Raw genomic sequence first — 17698 nt, 5'->3', positions numbered from 1 at the left:
CAGGCAGTGTGATGTCACATCTCATAGGATACACTGGAGACTCTGCACACAGCACACAGATAGTATAGACAGGCAGTGTGATGTCACATCTCATAGGATACACTGGAGACTCTGCACACAGCACACAGATAGTATAGACAGGCAGTGTGATGTCACATCTCATAGGATACACTGGAGACCCTGCACACAGCACACACAGATAGTATAGACAGGCAGTGTGATGTCACATCTCATAGGATACACTGGAGACTCTGCACACAGCACACAGATAGTATAGACAGGCAGTGTGATGTCACATCTCATAGGATACACTGGAGGAGCTGCACACAGCAGGTTGATAATGCACTTGCATTTTTCTACTAGACTTAGCTTTTCTCTTCAGTGCCTCTGCTTGCTGTCAGTGAATGGTACCAGTATGCAGAAAACCTTTTGTGCCCTTGTCCTTCTCACAGCTGAAGGTTTGGTGCAGTGTATGTGTGTCTGGCTCTGTTAGTGGGGCTGGCTCCTCTTATCTGCAGGGTTGGGATATTTTTGGCTGGTATATCAGTGTGCGGGGGCCGCGCTGTACTCCTGGTAGGATGGAGAGTGCGGGATGTGGAGGTGAGCCGGAGCGTCTTGGGGTAGCGGATGATGCTGCGCCTCTCAGGTGAGGAGGGGGATCCTGCGGGAAGAGGGGCCGGAACGTCAGGTGATCCCCTCCCTGTGCAAATCCCAGCCCCCCTCTACTGGTCCAGTGCTCCCCCCGCAGCCTGCAGAGCCCCCAGCGAGGTGTAGTGTATGTAATGTATAGGGAGGAGTATTGTCTATCGGATGTATATTATATATGGGATGTGCAGTGTATGGGGTGTATGTTATATACAGCATGTGTGTAGTATATATGGCATGTGTGTAGTATATATGGCATGTGTGTAGTATATGTGGTGTATATTATATATGGCAAGTGTGTAGTATATATGTGGTGTATATTATATATGGCATGTGTGTAGTATATATGTGGTGTGTAGTATATATGGGGTGTGTAGTATATATGGGGTGTGTAGTATATATGGGGTGTGTAGTATATATGGCATGTGTATAGTATATATGGGGTGTGTAGTATATGTGGCATGTGTGTAGTATATGTGGCATGTGTGTAGTATATGTGGCATGTGTGTAGTATATATGGGGTGTGTAGTATATATGGCATGTGTGTAGTATATATGGGGTGTGTAGTATATGTGGCATGTGTGTAGTATATATGGCATGTGTGTAGTATATATGGCATGTGTGTAGTATATATGGCGTGTGTGTAGTATATATGGGGTGTGTGTAGTATATATGGGGTGTGTGTAGTATATATGGGGTGTGTAGTATATATGGCATGTGTGTAGTATATGTGGCATGTGTGTAGTATATGTGGCATGTGTGTAGTATATATGGCATGTGTGTAGTATATATGGCATGTGTGTAGTATATATGGCATGTGTGTAGTATATATGGCGTGTGTGTAGTATATATGGGGTGTGTGTAGTATATATGGGGTGTGTGTAGTATATATGGGGTGTGTAGTATATATGGCATGTGTGTAGTATATATGGGGTGTGTAGTATATATGGCATGTGTGTAGTATATGGGGTGTATATTATATATGGCATGTGTGTAGTATATATGGGGTGTATATTATATATGGCATGTGTGTAGTATATATGGGGTGTGTAGTATATATGGCATGTGTGTAGTATATGGGGTGTATATTATATATGGCATGTGTGTAGTATATGGGGTGTGTAGTATATATGGCATGTGTGTAGTATATATGGCATGTGTGTAGTATATATGGCATGTGTGTAGTATATGGGGTGTGTAGTATATATGGCATGTGTGTAGTATATATGGCATGTGTGTAGTATATATGGCATGTGTGTAGTATATGTGGCATGTGTGTAGTATATATGGCATGTGTGTAGTATATATGGCATGTGTGTAGTATATATGGCATGTGTGTAGTATATATGGCGTGTGTGTAGTATATATGGGGTGTGTGTAGTATATATGGGGTGTGTGTAGTATATATGGGGTGTGTAGTATATATGGCATGTGTGTAGTATATATGGGGTGTGTAGTATATATGGCATGTGTGTAGTATATGGGGTGTATATTATATATGGCATGTGTGTAGTATATATGGGGTGTATATTATATATGGCATGTGTGTAGTATATATGGGGTGTGTAGTATATATGGCATGTGTGTAGTATATGGGGTGTATATTATATATGGCATGTGTGTAGTATATGGGGTGTGTAGTATATATGGCATGTGTGTAGTATATGGGGTGTATATTATATATGGCATGTGTGTAGTATATGGGGTGTATATTATATATGGCATGGGTGTAGTATATGGGGTGTGTAGTATATATGGCATGTGTGTAGTATATGTGGTGTATATTATATATGGCATGTGTGTAGTATATATGGCATGTGTGTAGTATATGGGGTGTGTAGTATATATGGGGTGTATATTATATATGGCATGTGTGTAGTATATGGGGTGTGTAGTATATATGGCATGTGTGTAGTATATATGGCATGTGTGTGTAGTATATGGGGTGTATATTATATATGGCATGTGTGTAGTATATGTGGTGTATATTATATATGGCATGTGTGTAGTATATGTGGCATGTGTGTAGTATATATGGCATGTGTGTAGTATATGGGGTGTATATTATATATGGCATGTGTGTAGTATATGGGGTGTATATTATATATGGCATGTGTGTAGTATATGGGGTGTATATTATATATGGCATGTGTGTAGTATATGTGGCATGTGTGTAGTATATATGGCATGTGTGTAGTATATATGGCATGTGTGTAGTATATGGGGTGTATATTATATATGGCATGTGTGTAGTATATGTGGTGTATATTATATATGGCATGTGTGTAGTATATAGCATGTGTGTAGTATTTGGGGTGTATATTAAATATGGCGCGTGTGTGTGGTATATATGGCGCGTGTGTGTGGTATATAATGTGCTTGTATCTCTGGTTCCTGCACTTCCCGGGCATTGCTGGGTGCATTGTGGGTTGAGCCCTGGGGGGGTCATTAGTCTGGGGGTCTGGACGCTGCTGCTATCTGTGGTGTTTGTCCTTACTGTGACCTTGCTGTGTTCAGGGGACGGTGACAATCTGGAAAGTATGTTATCAGGAATGTGTGAGATAGCGGCGAGCAGCCTGTATATGGCCGGCCCGTCCTCACCCTCTGCCGCAGCCTTATCCTACTATCCTAATGTGACGACACTACACGTCTGCAGCACAGGAAGCTGTAGAGCCCCAGTAGTCGTAGTCACCTGGCGGCTAGTATCTACACAGCCTTATCCTACTCTCTACTGACAGCCGCTGGTAATGTGACGACGCTACACGTCTGCAGCACAGGAAGCTGTAGAGCCCCAGTAGTCGTAGTCACCTGGCGGCTAGTATCTACACAGCCTTATCCTACTCTCTACTGACAGCCGCTGGTAATGTGACGACGCTACACGTCTGCAGCACAGGAAGCTGTAGAGCCCCAGTAGTCGTAGTCACCTGGCGGCTGGTATCTACAGAGCCTTATCCTACTCTCTACTGACAGCCGCTGGTAATGTGACGACACTACACGTCTGCAGCACAGGAAGCTGTAGAGCCCCAGTAGTCGTAGTCACCTGGCGGCTGGTATCTACAGAGCCTTATCCTACTCTCTACTGACAGCCGCTGGTAATGTGACGACGCTACACGTCTGCAGCACAGGAAGCTGTAGAGCCCCAGTAGTCGTAGTCACCTGGCGGCTGGTATCTACAGAGCCTTATCCTACTCTCTACTGACAGCCGCTGGTAATGTGACGACACTACACGTCTGCAGCACAGGAAGCTGTAGAGCCCCAGTAGTCGTAGTCACCTGGCCGCTGGTATCTACAGAGCCTTATCCTCCTCTGTACTGACAGCCGCTGGTAATGTGACGACACTACACGTCTGCAGCACAGGAAGCTGTAGAGCCCCAGTAGTCGTAGTCACCTGGCGGCTGGTATCTACACAGCCTTATCCTACTCTCTACTGACAGCCGCTGGTAATGTGACGACACTACACGTCTGCAGCACAGGAAGCTGTAGAGCCCCAGTAGTCGTAGTCACCTGGCGGCTGGTATCTACAGAGCCTTATCCTACTCTCTACTGACAGCTGCTGGTAATGTGACGACACTACACGTCTGCAGCACAGGAAGCTGTAGAGCCCCAGTAGTCGTAGTCACCTGGCGGCTGGTATCTACAGAGCCTTATCCTACTCTCTACTGACAGCCGCTGGTAATGTGACGACACTACACGTCTGCAGCACAGGAAGCTGTAGACCTCCAGTAGTTGTAGTCACCTGGCCGCTAGTATCTACACAGCCTTATCCTCCTCTGTACTGACAGCCGCTTGTAATGTGACGACGCTACACGTCTGCAGCACAGGATGCTATAGAGCCCCAGTAGTCGTAGTCACCTGGCGGCTAGTATCTACACACCCTTATCCTACTCTCTACTGACAGCCGCTGGTAATGTGACGACGCTACACGTCTCCAGCACAGGAAGCTGTAGAGCCCCAGTAGTCGTAGTCACCTGGCCGCTGGTATCTACAGAGCCTTATCCTCCTCTCTACTGACAGCCGCTGGTAATGTGACGACACTACACGTCTGCAGCACAGGAAGCTGTAGAGCCCCAGTAGTCGTAGTCACCTGGCGGCTGGTATCTACAGAGCCTTATCCTACTCACTACTGACAGCCGCTGGTAATGTGACGACGCTACACGTCTGCAGCACAGGAAGCTGTAGAGCCCCAGTAGTCGTAGTCACCTGGCGGCTGGTATCTACACACCCTTATCCTACTCTCTACTGACAGCCGCTGGTAATGTGACGACGCTACACGTCTGCAGCACAGGAAGCTGTAGAGCCCCAGTAGTCGTAGTCACCTGGCCGCTGGTATCTACACAGCCTTATCCTCCTCTCTACTGACAGCCGCTGGTAATGTGACGACACTACACGTCTGCAGCACAGGAAGCTGTAGAGCCCCAGTAGTCGTAGTCACCTTGCGGCTATTATCTACACAGCCTTATCCTCCTCTGTACTGACAGCCGCTGGTAATGTGACGACACTACACGTCTACAGTACAGGAAGCTGTAGAGCCCCAGTAGTCGTAGTCACCTGGCGGCTGGTATCTACACACCCTTATCCTACTCTCTACTGACAGCCGCTGGTAATGTGACGACGCTACACGTCTGCAGCACAGGACGCTGTAGCGCCCCAGTAGTCGTAGTCACCTGGCCGCTAGTATCTACACAGCCTTCTCCTACTCTCTACTGACAGCCGCTGGTAATGTGACGACGCTACACGTCTGCAGCACAGGACGCTGTAGAGCCCCAGTAGTCGTAGTCACCTGGCCGCTAGTATCTACACAGCCTTCTCCTACTCTCTACTGACAGCCGCTGGTAATGTGACGACGCTACACGTCTGCAGCACAGGACGCTGTAGCGCCCCAGTAGTCGTAGTCACCTGGCCGCTAGTATCTACACAGCCTTCTCCTACTCTCTACTGACAGCCGCTGGTAATGTGACGACGCTACACGTCTACAGCACAGGAAGCTGTAGAGCCCCAGTAGTCGTAGTCACCTGGCCGCTAGTATCTACACAGCCTTATCCTCCTCTGTACTGACAGCCGCTGGTAATGTGACGACACTACACGTCTACAGCACAGGAAGCTGTAGAGCCCCAGTAGTCGTAGTCACCTGGCGGCTAGTATCTACACACCCTTATCCTACTCTCTACTGACAGCCGCTGGTAATGTGACGACACTACACGTCTACAGCACAGGAAGCTATAGAGCCCCAGTAGTCGTAGTCACCTGGCGGCTAGTATCTACACAGCCTTATCCTACTCTCTACTGACAGCCGCTGGTAATGTGACGACGCTACACGTCTGCAGCACAGGACGCTGTAGCGCCCCAGTAGTCGTAGTCACCTGGCCGCTAGTATCTACACAGCCTTCTCCTACTCTCTACTGACAGCCGCTGGTAATGTGACGACGCTACACGTCTACAGCACAGGAAGCTGTAGAGCCCCAGTAGTCGTAGTCACCTGGCGGCTGGTATCTACAGAGCCTTATCCTACTCTCTACTGATAGCCGCTGGTAATGTGACGACACTACACGTCTCCAGCACAGGATGCTATAGAGCCCCAGTAGTCGTAGTCACCTGGTGACTAGCATCTACACAGCCTTATCCTACTCTTTACTGACAGCCGCTGGTAATATGACGACGCTACACGTCTGCAGCACAGGAAGCTGTAGAGCCCCAGTAGTCGTAGTCACCTGGCGGCTGGTATCTACAGAGCCTTATCCTACTCTCTACTGACAGCCGCTGGTAATGTGACGACGCTACACGTCTGCAGCACAGGAAGCTGTAGAGCCCCAGTAGTCGTAGTCACCTGGCGGCTGGTATTTACACAGCCTTATCCTACTCTCTACTGACAGCCGCTGGTAATGTGACGACACTACACGTCTGCAGCACAGGAAGCTGTAGAGCTCCAGTAGTCGTAGTCACCTGGCGGCTGGTATCTACACAGCCTTATCCTACTCTCTACTGACAGCCGCTGGTAATGTGACGACGCTACACGTCTGCAGCACAGGAAGCTGTAGAGCCCCAGTAGTCGTAGTCACCTGGCGGCTGGTATCTACACACCCTTATCCTACTCTCTACTGACAGCCGCTGGTAATGTGACGACGCTACACGTCTGCAGCACAGGAAGCTGTAGAGCCCCAGTAGTCGTAGTCACCTGGCCGCTGGTATCTACACAGCCTTATCCTCCTCTCTACTGACAGCCGCTGGTAATGTGACGACACTACACGTCTGCAGCACAGGAAGCTGTAGAGCCCCAGTAGTCGTAGTCACCTTGCGGCTATTATCTACACAGCCTTATCCTCCTCTGTACTGACAGCCGCTGGTAATGTGACGACACTACACGTCTACAGTACAGGAAGCTGTAGAGCCCCAGTAGTCGTAGTCACCTTGCGGCTGGTATCTACACAGCCTTATTCTACTCTCTACTGACAGCCGCTGGTAATGTGACGACACTACACGTCTGCAGCACAGGAAGCTGTAGAGCCCCAGTAGTCGTAGTCACCTTGCGGCTAGTATCTACACAGCCTTATCCTCCTCTGTACTGACAGCCGCTCGTAATGTGACAACGCTACACGTCTGCAGTACAGGAAGCTGTAGAGCCCCAGTAGTCGTAGTCACCTGGCGGCTGGTATCTACAGAGCCTTATCCTACTCTCTACTGACAGCCGCTGGTAATGTGACGACGCTACACGTCTGCAGCACAGGAAGCTGTAGAGCCCCAGTAGTCGTAGTCACCTGGCGGCTGGTATCTACACAGCCTTATCCTACTCTCTACTGACAGCCGCTGGTAATGTGACGACACTACACGTCTGCAGCACAGGAAGCTGTAGCGCCCCAGTAGTCGTAGTCACCTGGCGGCTAGTATCTACACACCCTTATCCTACTCTTTACTGACAGCCGCTGGTAATGTGACGACACTACACGTCTGCAGCACAGGAAGCTGTAGAGCCCCAGTAGTCGTAGTCACCTGGCGGCTAGTATCTACACACCCTTATCCTACTCTTTACTGACAGCCGCTGGTAATGTGACGACACTACACGTCTGCAGCACAGGAAGCTGTAGAGCCCCAGTAGTCGTAGTCACCTGGCCGCTGGTATCTACAGAGCCTTATCCTACTCTCTACTGACAGCCGCTGGTAATGTGACGACACTACACGTCTGCAGCACAGGAAGCTGTAGAGCCCCAGTAGTCGTAGTCACCTGGCCGCTGGTATCTACAGAGCCTTATCCTACTCTCTACTGACAGCCACTGGTAATGTGACGACGCTACACGTCTGCAGCACAGGAAGCTGTAGAGCCCCAGTAGTCGTAGTCACCTGGCGGCTGGTATCTACAGAGCCTTATCCTACTCTCTACTGACAGCCGCTGGTAATGTGACGACACTACACGTCTACAGCACACGAAGCTGTTGAGCCCCAGTAGTCGTAGTCACCTGGCGGCTGGTATCTACAGAGCCTTATCCTACTCTCTACTGACAGCCGCTGGTAATGTGACGACACTACACGTCTGCAGCACAGGAAGCTGTAGAGCCCCAGTAGTCGTAGTCACCTGGCGGCTGGTATCTACAGAGCCTTATCCTACTCTCTACTGACAGCCGCTGGTAATGTGACGACACTACACGTCTACAGCACAGGAAGCTGTAGAGCCCCAGTAGTCGTAGTCACCTGGCAGCTGGTATCTACAGAGCCTTATCCTACTCTCTACTGACAGCCGCTGGTAATGTGACGACACTACACGTCTGCAGCACAGGAAGCTGTAGAGCCCCAGTAGTCGTAGTCACCTGGCGGCTGGTATCTACAGAGCCTTATCCTACTCTCTACTGACAGCCGCTGGTAATGTGACGACACTACACGTCTGCAGCACAGGAAGCTGTAGAGCCCCAGTAGTCGTAGTCACCTGGCGGCTGGTATCTACACAGCCTTATCCTACTCTCTACTGACAGCCGCTGGTAATGTGACGACACTACACGTCTGCAGCACAGGAAGCTGTAGAGCCCCAGTAGTCGTAGTCACCTGGCGGCTGGTATCTTCACAGCCTTATTCTACTCTCTACTGACAGCCGCTGGTAATGTGACGACACTACACGTCTGCAGCACAGGAAGCTGTAGAGCCCCAGTAGTCGTAGTCACCTGGCGGCTGGTATCTACACAGCCTTATCCTACTCTCTACTGACAGCCGCTGGTAATGTGACGACACTACACGTCTGCAGCACAGGAAGCTGTAGAGCCCCAGTAGTCGTAGTCACCTGGCGGCTGGTATCTTCACAGCCTTATTCTACTCTCTACTGACAGCCGCTGGTAATGTGACGACGCTACACGTCTGCAGCACAGGATGCTATAGAGCCCCTGTAGTCGTAGATAATTAGAGAACAGCAATCACTCAGCCCCCTTGCCCCAGGACCTCAGCCCCCTGGCCCCAGGACCTCAGCCCCCTGGCCCCAGGACCTCAGCCCCCTGGCCTCTAGTCCCAGGAACTCAGCCCGCGGCCACGGGACCTTAGCCCTAAGACCTTAGTCCTAAGACCTCAGCCCCCGGCCCCAGGACATCACTGGTCTCTCACACGGCTGCAGGGATCTTCTCCACTCTTCTTCCAGTTTCTTCCACGGTTCTGTGACTGTTGTAGGTTTATTGGCCAGAAATTTGTCGCCAAGGATTTTCGAGAGGTTTTTTTTTATTCGGTTCAAATCAGGATTCTGGGTTGTGGCCATTTCATTGTTTCAGGACCTGCTTTATCCGTTTTGCTGTGTGACAGGGGACATTGTCATGTATGATTGAGTGAAGAACACGAGGAAGGAGCCACGGATTGTAGAAGAAGGTTCTGATACTTGTAGTCCCTCTGCCATGGAGCAGTATGAGAGGTCCAACTCCTGCTGCAGAAATCATTCCCCAAACCAAGGCACTTCCTCCACCTCCTGTCACTGACTCTTTACACACTTTGGGTTCAGTCTTTCCACAGTCTGCTCTGCTACATATCAGGGAAACAAGAACTCTGTGTATCATATATCAATATCAATCCCCTCTCTGCTCTCATTTCCCCGCATTATCCCGTCCTCTCTGCTCTCATCTCCCCGCATTATCCCGTCCTCTCTGCTCTCATCTCTCTGCATTATCCCGTCCTCTCTGCTCTCATCTCTCTGCATTATCCCGTCCTCTCTGCTCTCATCTCTCCGCATTATCCCGTCCTCTCTGCTCTCATCTCTCCGCATTATCCCGTCCTCTCTGCTCTCCTCTCTCCGCATTATCCCGTCCTCTCTGCTCTCATCTCTCCGCATTATCCCGTCCTCTCTGCTCTCATCTCTCCGCATTATCCCGTCCTCTCTGCTCTCATCTCTCCGCATTATCCCGTCCTCTCTGCTCTCATCTCTCTGCATTATCCCGTCCTCTCTGCTCTCGTCTCTCTGCATTATCCCGTCCTCTCTGCTCTCATCTCTCTGCATTATCCCGTCCTCTCTGCTCTTATCTCTGCATTATCCTGTCCTCTCTGCTCTCCTCTCTCTGCATTATCCCGTCCTCTCTGCTCTCCTCTCTCTGCATTATCCCGTCCTCTCTGCTCTCCTCTCTCTGCATTATTCCGTCCTCTCTGCTCTCGTCTCTCTGCATTATCCCGTCCTCTCTGCTCTCATCTCTCTGCATTATCCCGTCCTCTCTGCTCTCCTCTCTGCATTATCCCGTCCTCTCTGCTCTCATCTCTCTGCATTATCCCGTCCTCTCTGCTCTCATCTCCCCATTATCCCGTCCTCTCTGCTCTCATCTCTCCCCATTATCCCGTCCTCTCTGCTCTCCTCTCTCTGCATTATCCCGTCCTCTCTGCACTCCTCTCTCTGCATTATCCCGTCCTCTCTGCTCTCGTCTCTCCGCATTATCCCGTCCTCTCTGCTCTCATCTCCCCATTATCCCGTCCTCTCTGCTCTCATCTCTCCCCATTATCCCGTCCTCTCTGCTCTCCTCTCTCTGCATTATCCCGTCCTCTCTGCTCTCCTCTCTCTGCATTATCCCGTCCTCTCTGCTCTCCTCTCTCTGCATTATCCCGTCCTCTCTGCTCTCCTCTCTCTGCATTATCCCGTCCTCTCTGCTCTCGTCTCTCTGCATTATCCCGTCCTCTCTGCTCTCGTCTCTCCGCATTATCCCGTCCTCTCTGCTCTCGTCTCTCCCCATTATCCCGTCCACTCTGCTCTCGTCTCTCCGCATTATCCCGTCCTCTCTGCTCTCGTCTCTCCGCATTATCCCGTCCTCTCTGCTCTCGTCTCTCCGCATTATCCCGTCCTCTCTGCTCTCGTCTCTCCGCATTATCCCGTCCTCTCTGCTCTCGCCTCTCCGCATTATCCCGTCCTCTCTGCTCTCGTCTCTCCGCATTATCCCTTCCTCTCTGCTCTCGTCTCTCCGCATTATCCCTTCCTCTCTGCTCTCGTCTCTCCGCATTATCCCGTTTTCTCTTCTCTCGTCTCTCCGCATTATCCCGTCCTCTCTGCTCTCGTCTCTCCGCATTATCCCGTCCTCTCTGCTCTCGTCTCTCCGCATTATCCCGTCCTCTCTGCTCTCGTCTCTCCGCATTATCCCGTCCTTTCTCCTCTCGTCTCTCCGCATTATCCCGTCCTTTCTCCTCTCGTCTCTCCGCATTATCCCGTCCTCTCTGCTCTCGTCTCTCCGCATTATCCCGTCCTTTCTCCTCTCGTCTCTCCGCATTATCCCGTCCTCTCTGCTCTCGTCTATCCGCATTATCCCGTCCTCTCTGCTCTTTTGGGGTGACTGGTTGCGCGCTGCACATTCTTCGAGGCTATGACAGGTATAACAGGTGTCTACGCTGGGATTGTGTTGCAGCTTCGCTGCTTTAATGCGACACAAATCGTCAGATGATCCGACTGATTCGGAGCGAGTGCACAATTTAACTTGCAAACTGTGTCGCATCCAATGCACTTACATGCACCAGGAAGAAGAAGGTGAACTCCAGGGACCTGAGCGGGGAAGTGACACATGCAGGATATCAGGCACAGGATCTTAGTGACTCCCTGCACAGCGCATTATACACGGACAATGCACTTACATGCACCAGGAAGAAGAAGGTGAACTCCGGGGACCTGAGCGGGGAAGTGACACATGCAGGATATCGGGTGCAGGATCTTAGTGACTCCCCGCACAGCGCATTATACACGGACAATGCACTTACATGCACCAGGAAGAAGAAGGTGAACTCCGGGGACCTGAGCGGGGAAGCGACACATGCAGGATATCGGGTGCAGGATCTTAGTGACTCCCCGCACAACGCATTATACACGGACAATGCACTTACATGCACCAGGAAGAAGAAGGTGAACTCCAGGAACCTGAGCGGGGAAGCGACACATGCAGGATATCAGTGACTCCCTGCACAGGGCATTATACACGGACAATGCACTTACATGCACCAGGAAGAAGAAGGTGAACTCCAGGGACCTGAGCGGGGAAGCGACACATGCAGGATATCGGGCGCAGGATCTTAGTGACTCCCTGCACAGCGCATTATACACGGACAATGCACTTACAGGCACCAGGAAGAAGAAGGTGAACTCCGGGGACCTGAGCGGGGAAGAGACACATGCTGGATATCGGCTGCAGGATCTTAGTGACTCCCCGCACAGCGCATTATACACGGACAATGCACTTACATGCACCAGGAAGAAGAAGGTGAACTCCAGGGACCTGAGCGGGGAAGCGACACATGTAGGATATCGGGGGCAGGATCTTAGTGACTTTCCGCGCAGCGCATTATACACGGACAATGCACTTACATGCACCAGGAAGAAGAAGGTGAACTCCAGGGACCTGAGCGGGGAAGTGACACATGCAGGATATCAGGTGCAGGATCTTAGTGACTCCCCGCACAGCGCATTATACACGGACAATGCACTTACATGCACCAGGAAGAAGAAGGTGAACTCCAGGGACCTGAGCGGGGAAGTGACACATGCAGGATATCGGGGGCAGGATCTTAGTGACTCCCCGCACAGCACATTATACACGGACAATGCACTTACATGCACCAGGAAGAAGAAGGTGAACTCCTGGGACCTGAGCGGGGAAGTGACACATGCAGGATATCGGGCGCAGGATCTTAGTGACTCCCCGCACAGCGCATTATACACGGACAATGCACTTACATGCACCAGGAAGAAGAAGGTGAACTCCAGGGACCTGAGCGGGGAAGTGACACATGCAGGATATCGGGGGCACGATCTTAGTGACTCCCCGCACAGCGCATTATACACGGACAATGCACTTACATGCACCAGGAAGAAGAAGGTGAACTCCTGGGACCTGAGCGGGGAAGCGACACATGCAGGATATCGGGCGCAGGATCTTAGTGACTCCCTGCACAGCACATTATACACGGACAATGCACTTACATGCACCAGGAAGAAGAAGGTGAACTCCGGGGACCTGAGCGGGGAAGCGACACATGCAGGATATCGGGCGCAGGATCTTAGTGACTCCCCGCACAGCGCATTATGCACGGACAATGCACTTACATGCACCAGGAAGAAGAAGGTGAACTCCGGGGACCTGAGCGGGAAGCGACACATGCAGGATATCGGGTGCAGGATCTTAGTGACTCCCCGCACAGCGCAATACACACGGACAATGCACTTACATGCACCAGGAAGAAGAAGGTGAACTCCAGGGACCTGAGCGGGGAAGCGACACATGCAGGATATCGGGCGCAGGATCTTAGTGACTCCCCGCACAGTGCATTATACACGGACAATGCACTTACATGCACCAGGAAGAAGAAGGTGAACTCCGGGGACCTGAGCGGGAAGCGACACATGCAGGATATCGGGTGCAGGATCTTAGTGACTCCCCGCACAGCGCAATACACACGGACAATGCACTTACATGCACCAGGAAGAAGAAGGTGAACTCCAGGGACCTGAGCGGGGAAGTGACACATGCAGGATATCAGGCGCAAGATCTTAGTGACTCCCTGCACAGCGCATTATACACGGATAATGCACTTACATGCACCAGGAAGAAGAAGGTGAACTCCTGGGACCTGAGCGGGGAAGTGACACATGCAGGATATCGGGCGCAGGATCTTAGTGACTCCCCGCACAGCGCATTATACACGGACAATGCACTCACATGCACCAGGAAGAAGAAGGTGAACTCCGGGGACCTGAGCGGGAAGCGACACATGCAGGATATCGGGTGCAGGATCTTAGTGACTCCCCGCACAGCGCAATACACACGGACAATGCACTTACATGCACCAGGAAGAAGAAGGTGAACTCCAGGGACCTGAGCAGGGAAGTGACACATGCAGGATATCAGGCGCAAGATCTTAGTGACTCCCTGCACAGCGCATTATACACGGATAATGCACTTACATGCACCAGGAAGAAGAAGGTGAACTCCTGGGACCTGAGCGGGGAAGTGACACATGCAGGATATCGGGTGCAGGATCTTAGCGACTCCCCGCACAGTGCATTATACACGGATAATGCACTTACATGCACCAGGAAGAAGAAGGTGAACTCCTGGGACCTGAGCGGGGAAGTGACACATGCAGGATATCGGGCGCAGGATCTTAGTGACTCCCCGCACAGCGCATTATACACGGACAATGCACTTACATGCACCAGGAAGAAGGTGAACTCCAGGGACCTGAGCGGGGAAGTGACACATGCAGGATATCGGGCGCAGGATCTTAGTGACTCCCCGCACAGCCCATTATACACAGACAATGCACTTACATGCACCAGGAAGAAGAAGGTGAACTCCTGGGACCTGAGCGGGGAAGTGACACATGCAGGATATCGGGCGCAGGATCTTAGTGACTCCCCGCACAGTGCAATATACACGGACAATGCACTTACATGCACCAGGAAGAAGAAGGTGAACTCCTGGGACCTGAGCGGGGAAGTGACACATGCAGGATATCGGGTGCAGGATCTTAGTGACTCCCCGCACAGCGCATTATACACGGACAATGCACTTACATGCACCAGGAAGAAGAAGGTGAACTCCAGGGACCTGAGCGGGGAAGCGACACATGCAGGATATCGGACGCAGGATCTTAGTGACTCCCCGCACAGCGCATTATACACGGACAATGCACTTACATGCACCAGGAAGAAGAAGGTGAACTCCAGGGACCTGAGCGGGGAAGCGACACATGCAGGATATCGGGTGCAGGATCTTAGTGACTCCCCGCACAGCACATTATATACGTACAATGCACTTACATGCACCAGGAAGAAGAAGGTGAACTCCGGGGACCTGAGCGGGGAAGCGACACATGCAGGATATCGGGTGCAGGATCTTAGTGACTGCCCGCACAGCGTATTATATATGGACAATGCACTTACATGCACCAGGAAGAAGAAGGTGAACTCCAGGGACCTGAGCGGGGAAGTGACACATGCAGGATATCGGGTGCAGGATCTTAGTGACTCCCCGCACAGCGCATTATACACGGACAATGCACATACATGCACCAGGAAGAAGAAGGTGAACTCCCGGGACCTGAGCGGGGAAGTGACACATGCAGGATATCGGGTGCAGGATCTTAGTGACTCCCCGCACAGCGCATTATACACGGACAATACACTTACATGCACCAGGAAGAAGAAGGGGAACTCCTGGGACCTGAGCGAGGAAGCGACACATGCAGGATATCGGACGCATGATCTTAGTGACTCCCCGCACAGCACATTATACACGGACAATGCACTTACATGCACCAGGAAGAAGAAGGGGAACTCCTGGGACCTGAGCGGGGAAGCGACACATGCAGGATATCGGACGCATGATCTTAGTGACTCCCCGCACAGCGCATTATACACGGACAATGCACTTTCTGTGAACTGTCTGACTTTGTAAGTAAATGTGCCCCAATGTGTGTCTGGTTACGGTGTATAATGGAGACGCTGCTGCTGCTGCTCCTCTTCTTTTCGCTCTATTCCTGGTTTAGACATTAAAATCTGCACCTGAAAACTGAATGTGTACACGCTCCGAAAGCCAAGTCCTGGCCAGAACACCCAGTAGCCCTCGCTGGATGGGGGTAGGTGCTGCTAAGGCTCTATCTCTGTGGGGTTCACTATTTGGGTACATTCGCACAGGTTGTATCGTCATGTACGCAGCGCTCTTCCTTCTTCCGGTCACGGTGTTGGCCTGTGAGCTGTATCTCATGTATCTAATGATCAATGTGCCATCATTATCCTTATGTTGTAGGGTAATGACCCCCATAATACCCCGTCGAGGTGTGCAGAGACATCACTCACCCCGGGGCTGACATCTCACGTCTCACTGGTTCTTCCAGTTTCTGCGGGGAGTCCACACTTACATGTGGCCTCTCCTGTTCCTGGGAAAGTTGGGTGACAACAACATACATATCTATTATCCCAAACACTCTCAGCTCCCCCAGCCTGTGGTGTGGAGCCCCGGAGCCCCCCAGTCTGTGGTCCGGAGCCCTGAAGCCCCCAGCCTGTGGTCCGGAGCCATGGATCCCCCAGCCTGTGGTCAGGAGCCCTGGAGCCCCCCAGCCTGTGGTGTGGAGCCCCGGAGCCCCCCAGTCTGTGGTCCGGAGCCCTGAAGCCCCCCAGCCAGTGGTCCGAAGCCATGGATCCCCCAGCCTGTGGTCCGGAGCCATGGATCCCCCAGCCTGTGGTCAGGAGCCCTGGAGCCCCCCAGCCTGTGGTGTGGCGCCCTGGAACCCACCAGCCTGTGGTCCGGAGCCATGGATCCCCCTGCCTGTGGTGCTGTGCCCTGGAGCCCCCCAGCCTGTGGTCCGGAGCCATGGATCCCCCAGCCTGTGGTGCTGTGCCCTGGAGCCCCCCAGCCTGTGGTCCGGAGCCATGGATCCCCCAGCCTGTGGTGCTGTGCCCTGGAGCCCCCCAGCCTGTGGTCCGGAGCCATGGATCCCCCAGCCTGTGGTGTGGAGCCCTGGAGCTCCCCAGCCTGTGGTCCGGAGCCATGGATCCCCCAGCCTGTGGTGCTGTGCCCTGGAACCCCCCAGCCTGTGGTCCGGAGCCATGGATCCCCCAGCCTGTGGTGCTGTGCCCTGGAGCCCCCCAGCCTGTGGTCTGGAGCCATGGATCCCCCAGCCTGTGGTCCGGAGCCATGGATCCCCCAGCCTGTGGTGCTGTGCCCTGGAACCCCCCAGCCTGTGGTCCGGAGCCATGGATCCCCCAGCCTGTGGTGCTGTGCCCTGGAGCCCCCCAGCCTGTGGTCCGGAGCCATGGATCCCCCAGCCTGTGGTGCTGTGCCCTGGAGCCCCCCAGCCTGTGGTCCGGAGCCATGGATCCCCCAGCCTGTGGTGCTGTGCCCTGGAGCCCCCCAGCCTGTGGTCCGGAGCCATGGATCCCCCAGCCTGTGGTGCTGTGCCCTGGAGCCCCCCAGCCTGTGGTCCGGAGCCATGGATCCCCCAGCCTGTGGTGCTGTGCCCTGGAGCCCCCCAGCCTGTGGTCCGGAGCCATGAATCCCCCAGCCTGTGGTGCTGTGCCCTGGAGCCCCCCAGCCTGTGGTCCGGAGCCATGGATCCCCCAGCCTAAGGTGCTGTGCCCTGGAGCCCACCAGCCTGTGTTGCAGAGCCCTGGAACCCCCAGCCTGTGGTGCTGTGCCCTGGAGCCCCCCAGCCTGTGTTGCAGAGCCCTGGAACCCCCCAGCCTGTGGTGCTGTGCCCTAGAGCCCCCCAGCCTGTGGTCCGGAGCCATGGATCCCCCAGCCTGTGGTGCTGTGCCCTAGAGCCCTCCAGCGTGTGGTCCGGAGCCATGGATCCCCCAGCCTGTGGTGCTGTGCCCTGGAGCCCACCAGCCTGTGTTGCAGAGCCCTGGAACCCCCCAGCCTGTGGTGCTGTGCCCTAGAGCCCCCCAGCCTGTGGTCCGGAGCCATGGATCCCCCAGCCTGTGTGGCAGAGCCCTGGAACCCCCCAGCCTGTGGTCCGGAGCCATGGATCCCCCCAGCCTGTGGTGCTGTGCCCTGGAGCCCCCCAGCCTGTGGTCCGGAGCCATGGATCCCCCAGCCTGTGGTGCTGTGCCCTGGAGACCCCCAGCCTGTGGTTCTGT

General features: G+C 52.9%; 1 protein-coding gene across 2 annotated transcripts in view; it reads left to right on the top strand.

The window, feature by feature from the left end:
* The first annotated feature begins 562 nt into the window (after positions 1-562).
* Positions 563-17698, top strand: part of PLEKHA7 (pleckstrin homology domain containing A7) — a 99710-nt gene continuing 82574 nt past the window's right edge. The window contains exon 1 of one of the 2 annotated variants that reach the window (XM_072119166.1): positions 563-646. In XM_072119166.1, coding sequence (XP_071975267.1) covers positions 579-646 — 68 coding nt within the window. In that variant the 5' untranslated portion in view covers positions 563-578. The remainder of the gene's footprint in view (positions 647-17698) is intronic. The other variant, XM_072119169.1, reaches the window with a different exon arrangement.

This window comes from Engystomops pustulosus, chromosome 7 (genome assembly GCF_040894005.1).
Source record: "Engystomops pustulosus chromosome 7, aEngPut4.maternal, whole genome shotgun sequence".
Lineage (NCBI taxonomy): Eukaryota > Metazoa > Chordata > Amphibia > Anura > Leptodactylidae > Engystomops > Engystomops pustulosus.
Note: the sequence above shows the minus strand (reverse complement) of the source record. Positions and strands in the feature narration are given on the sequence as shown.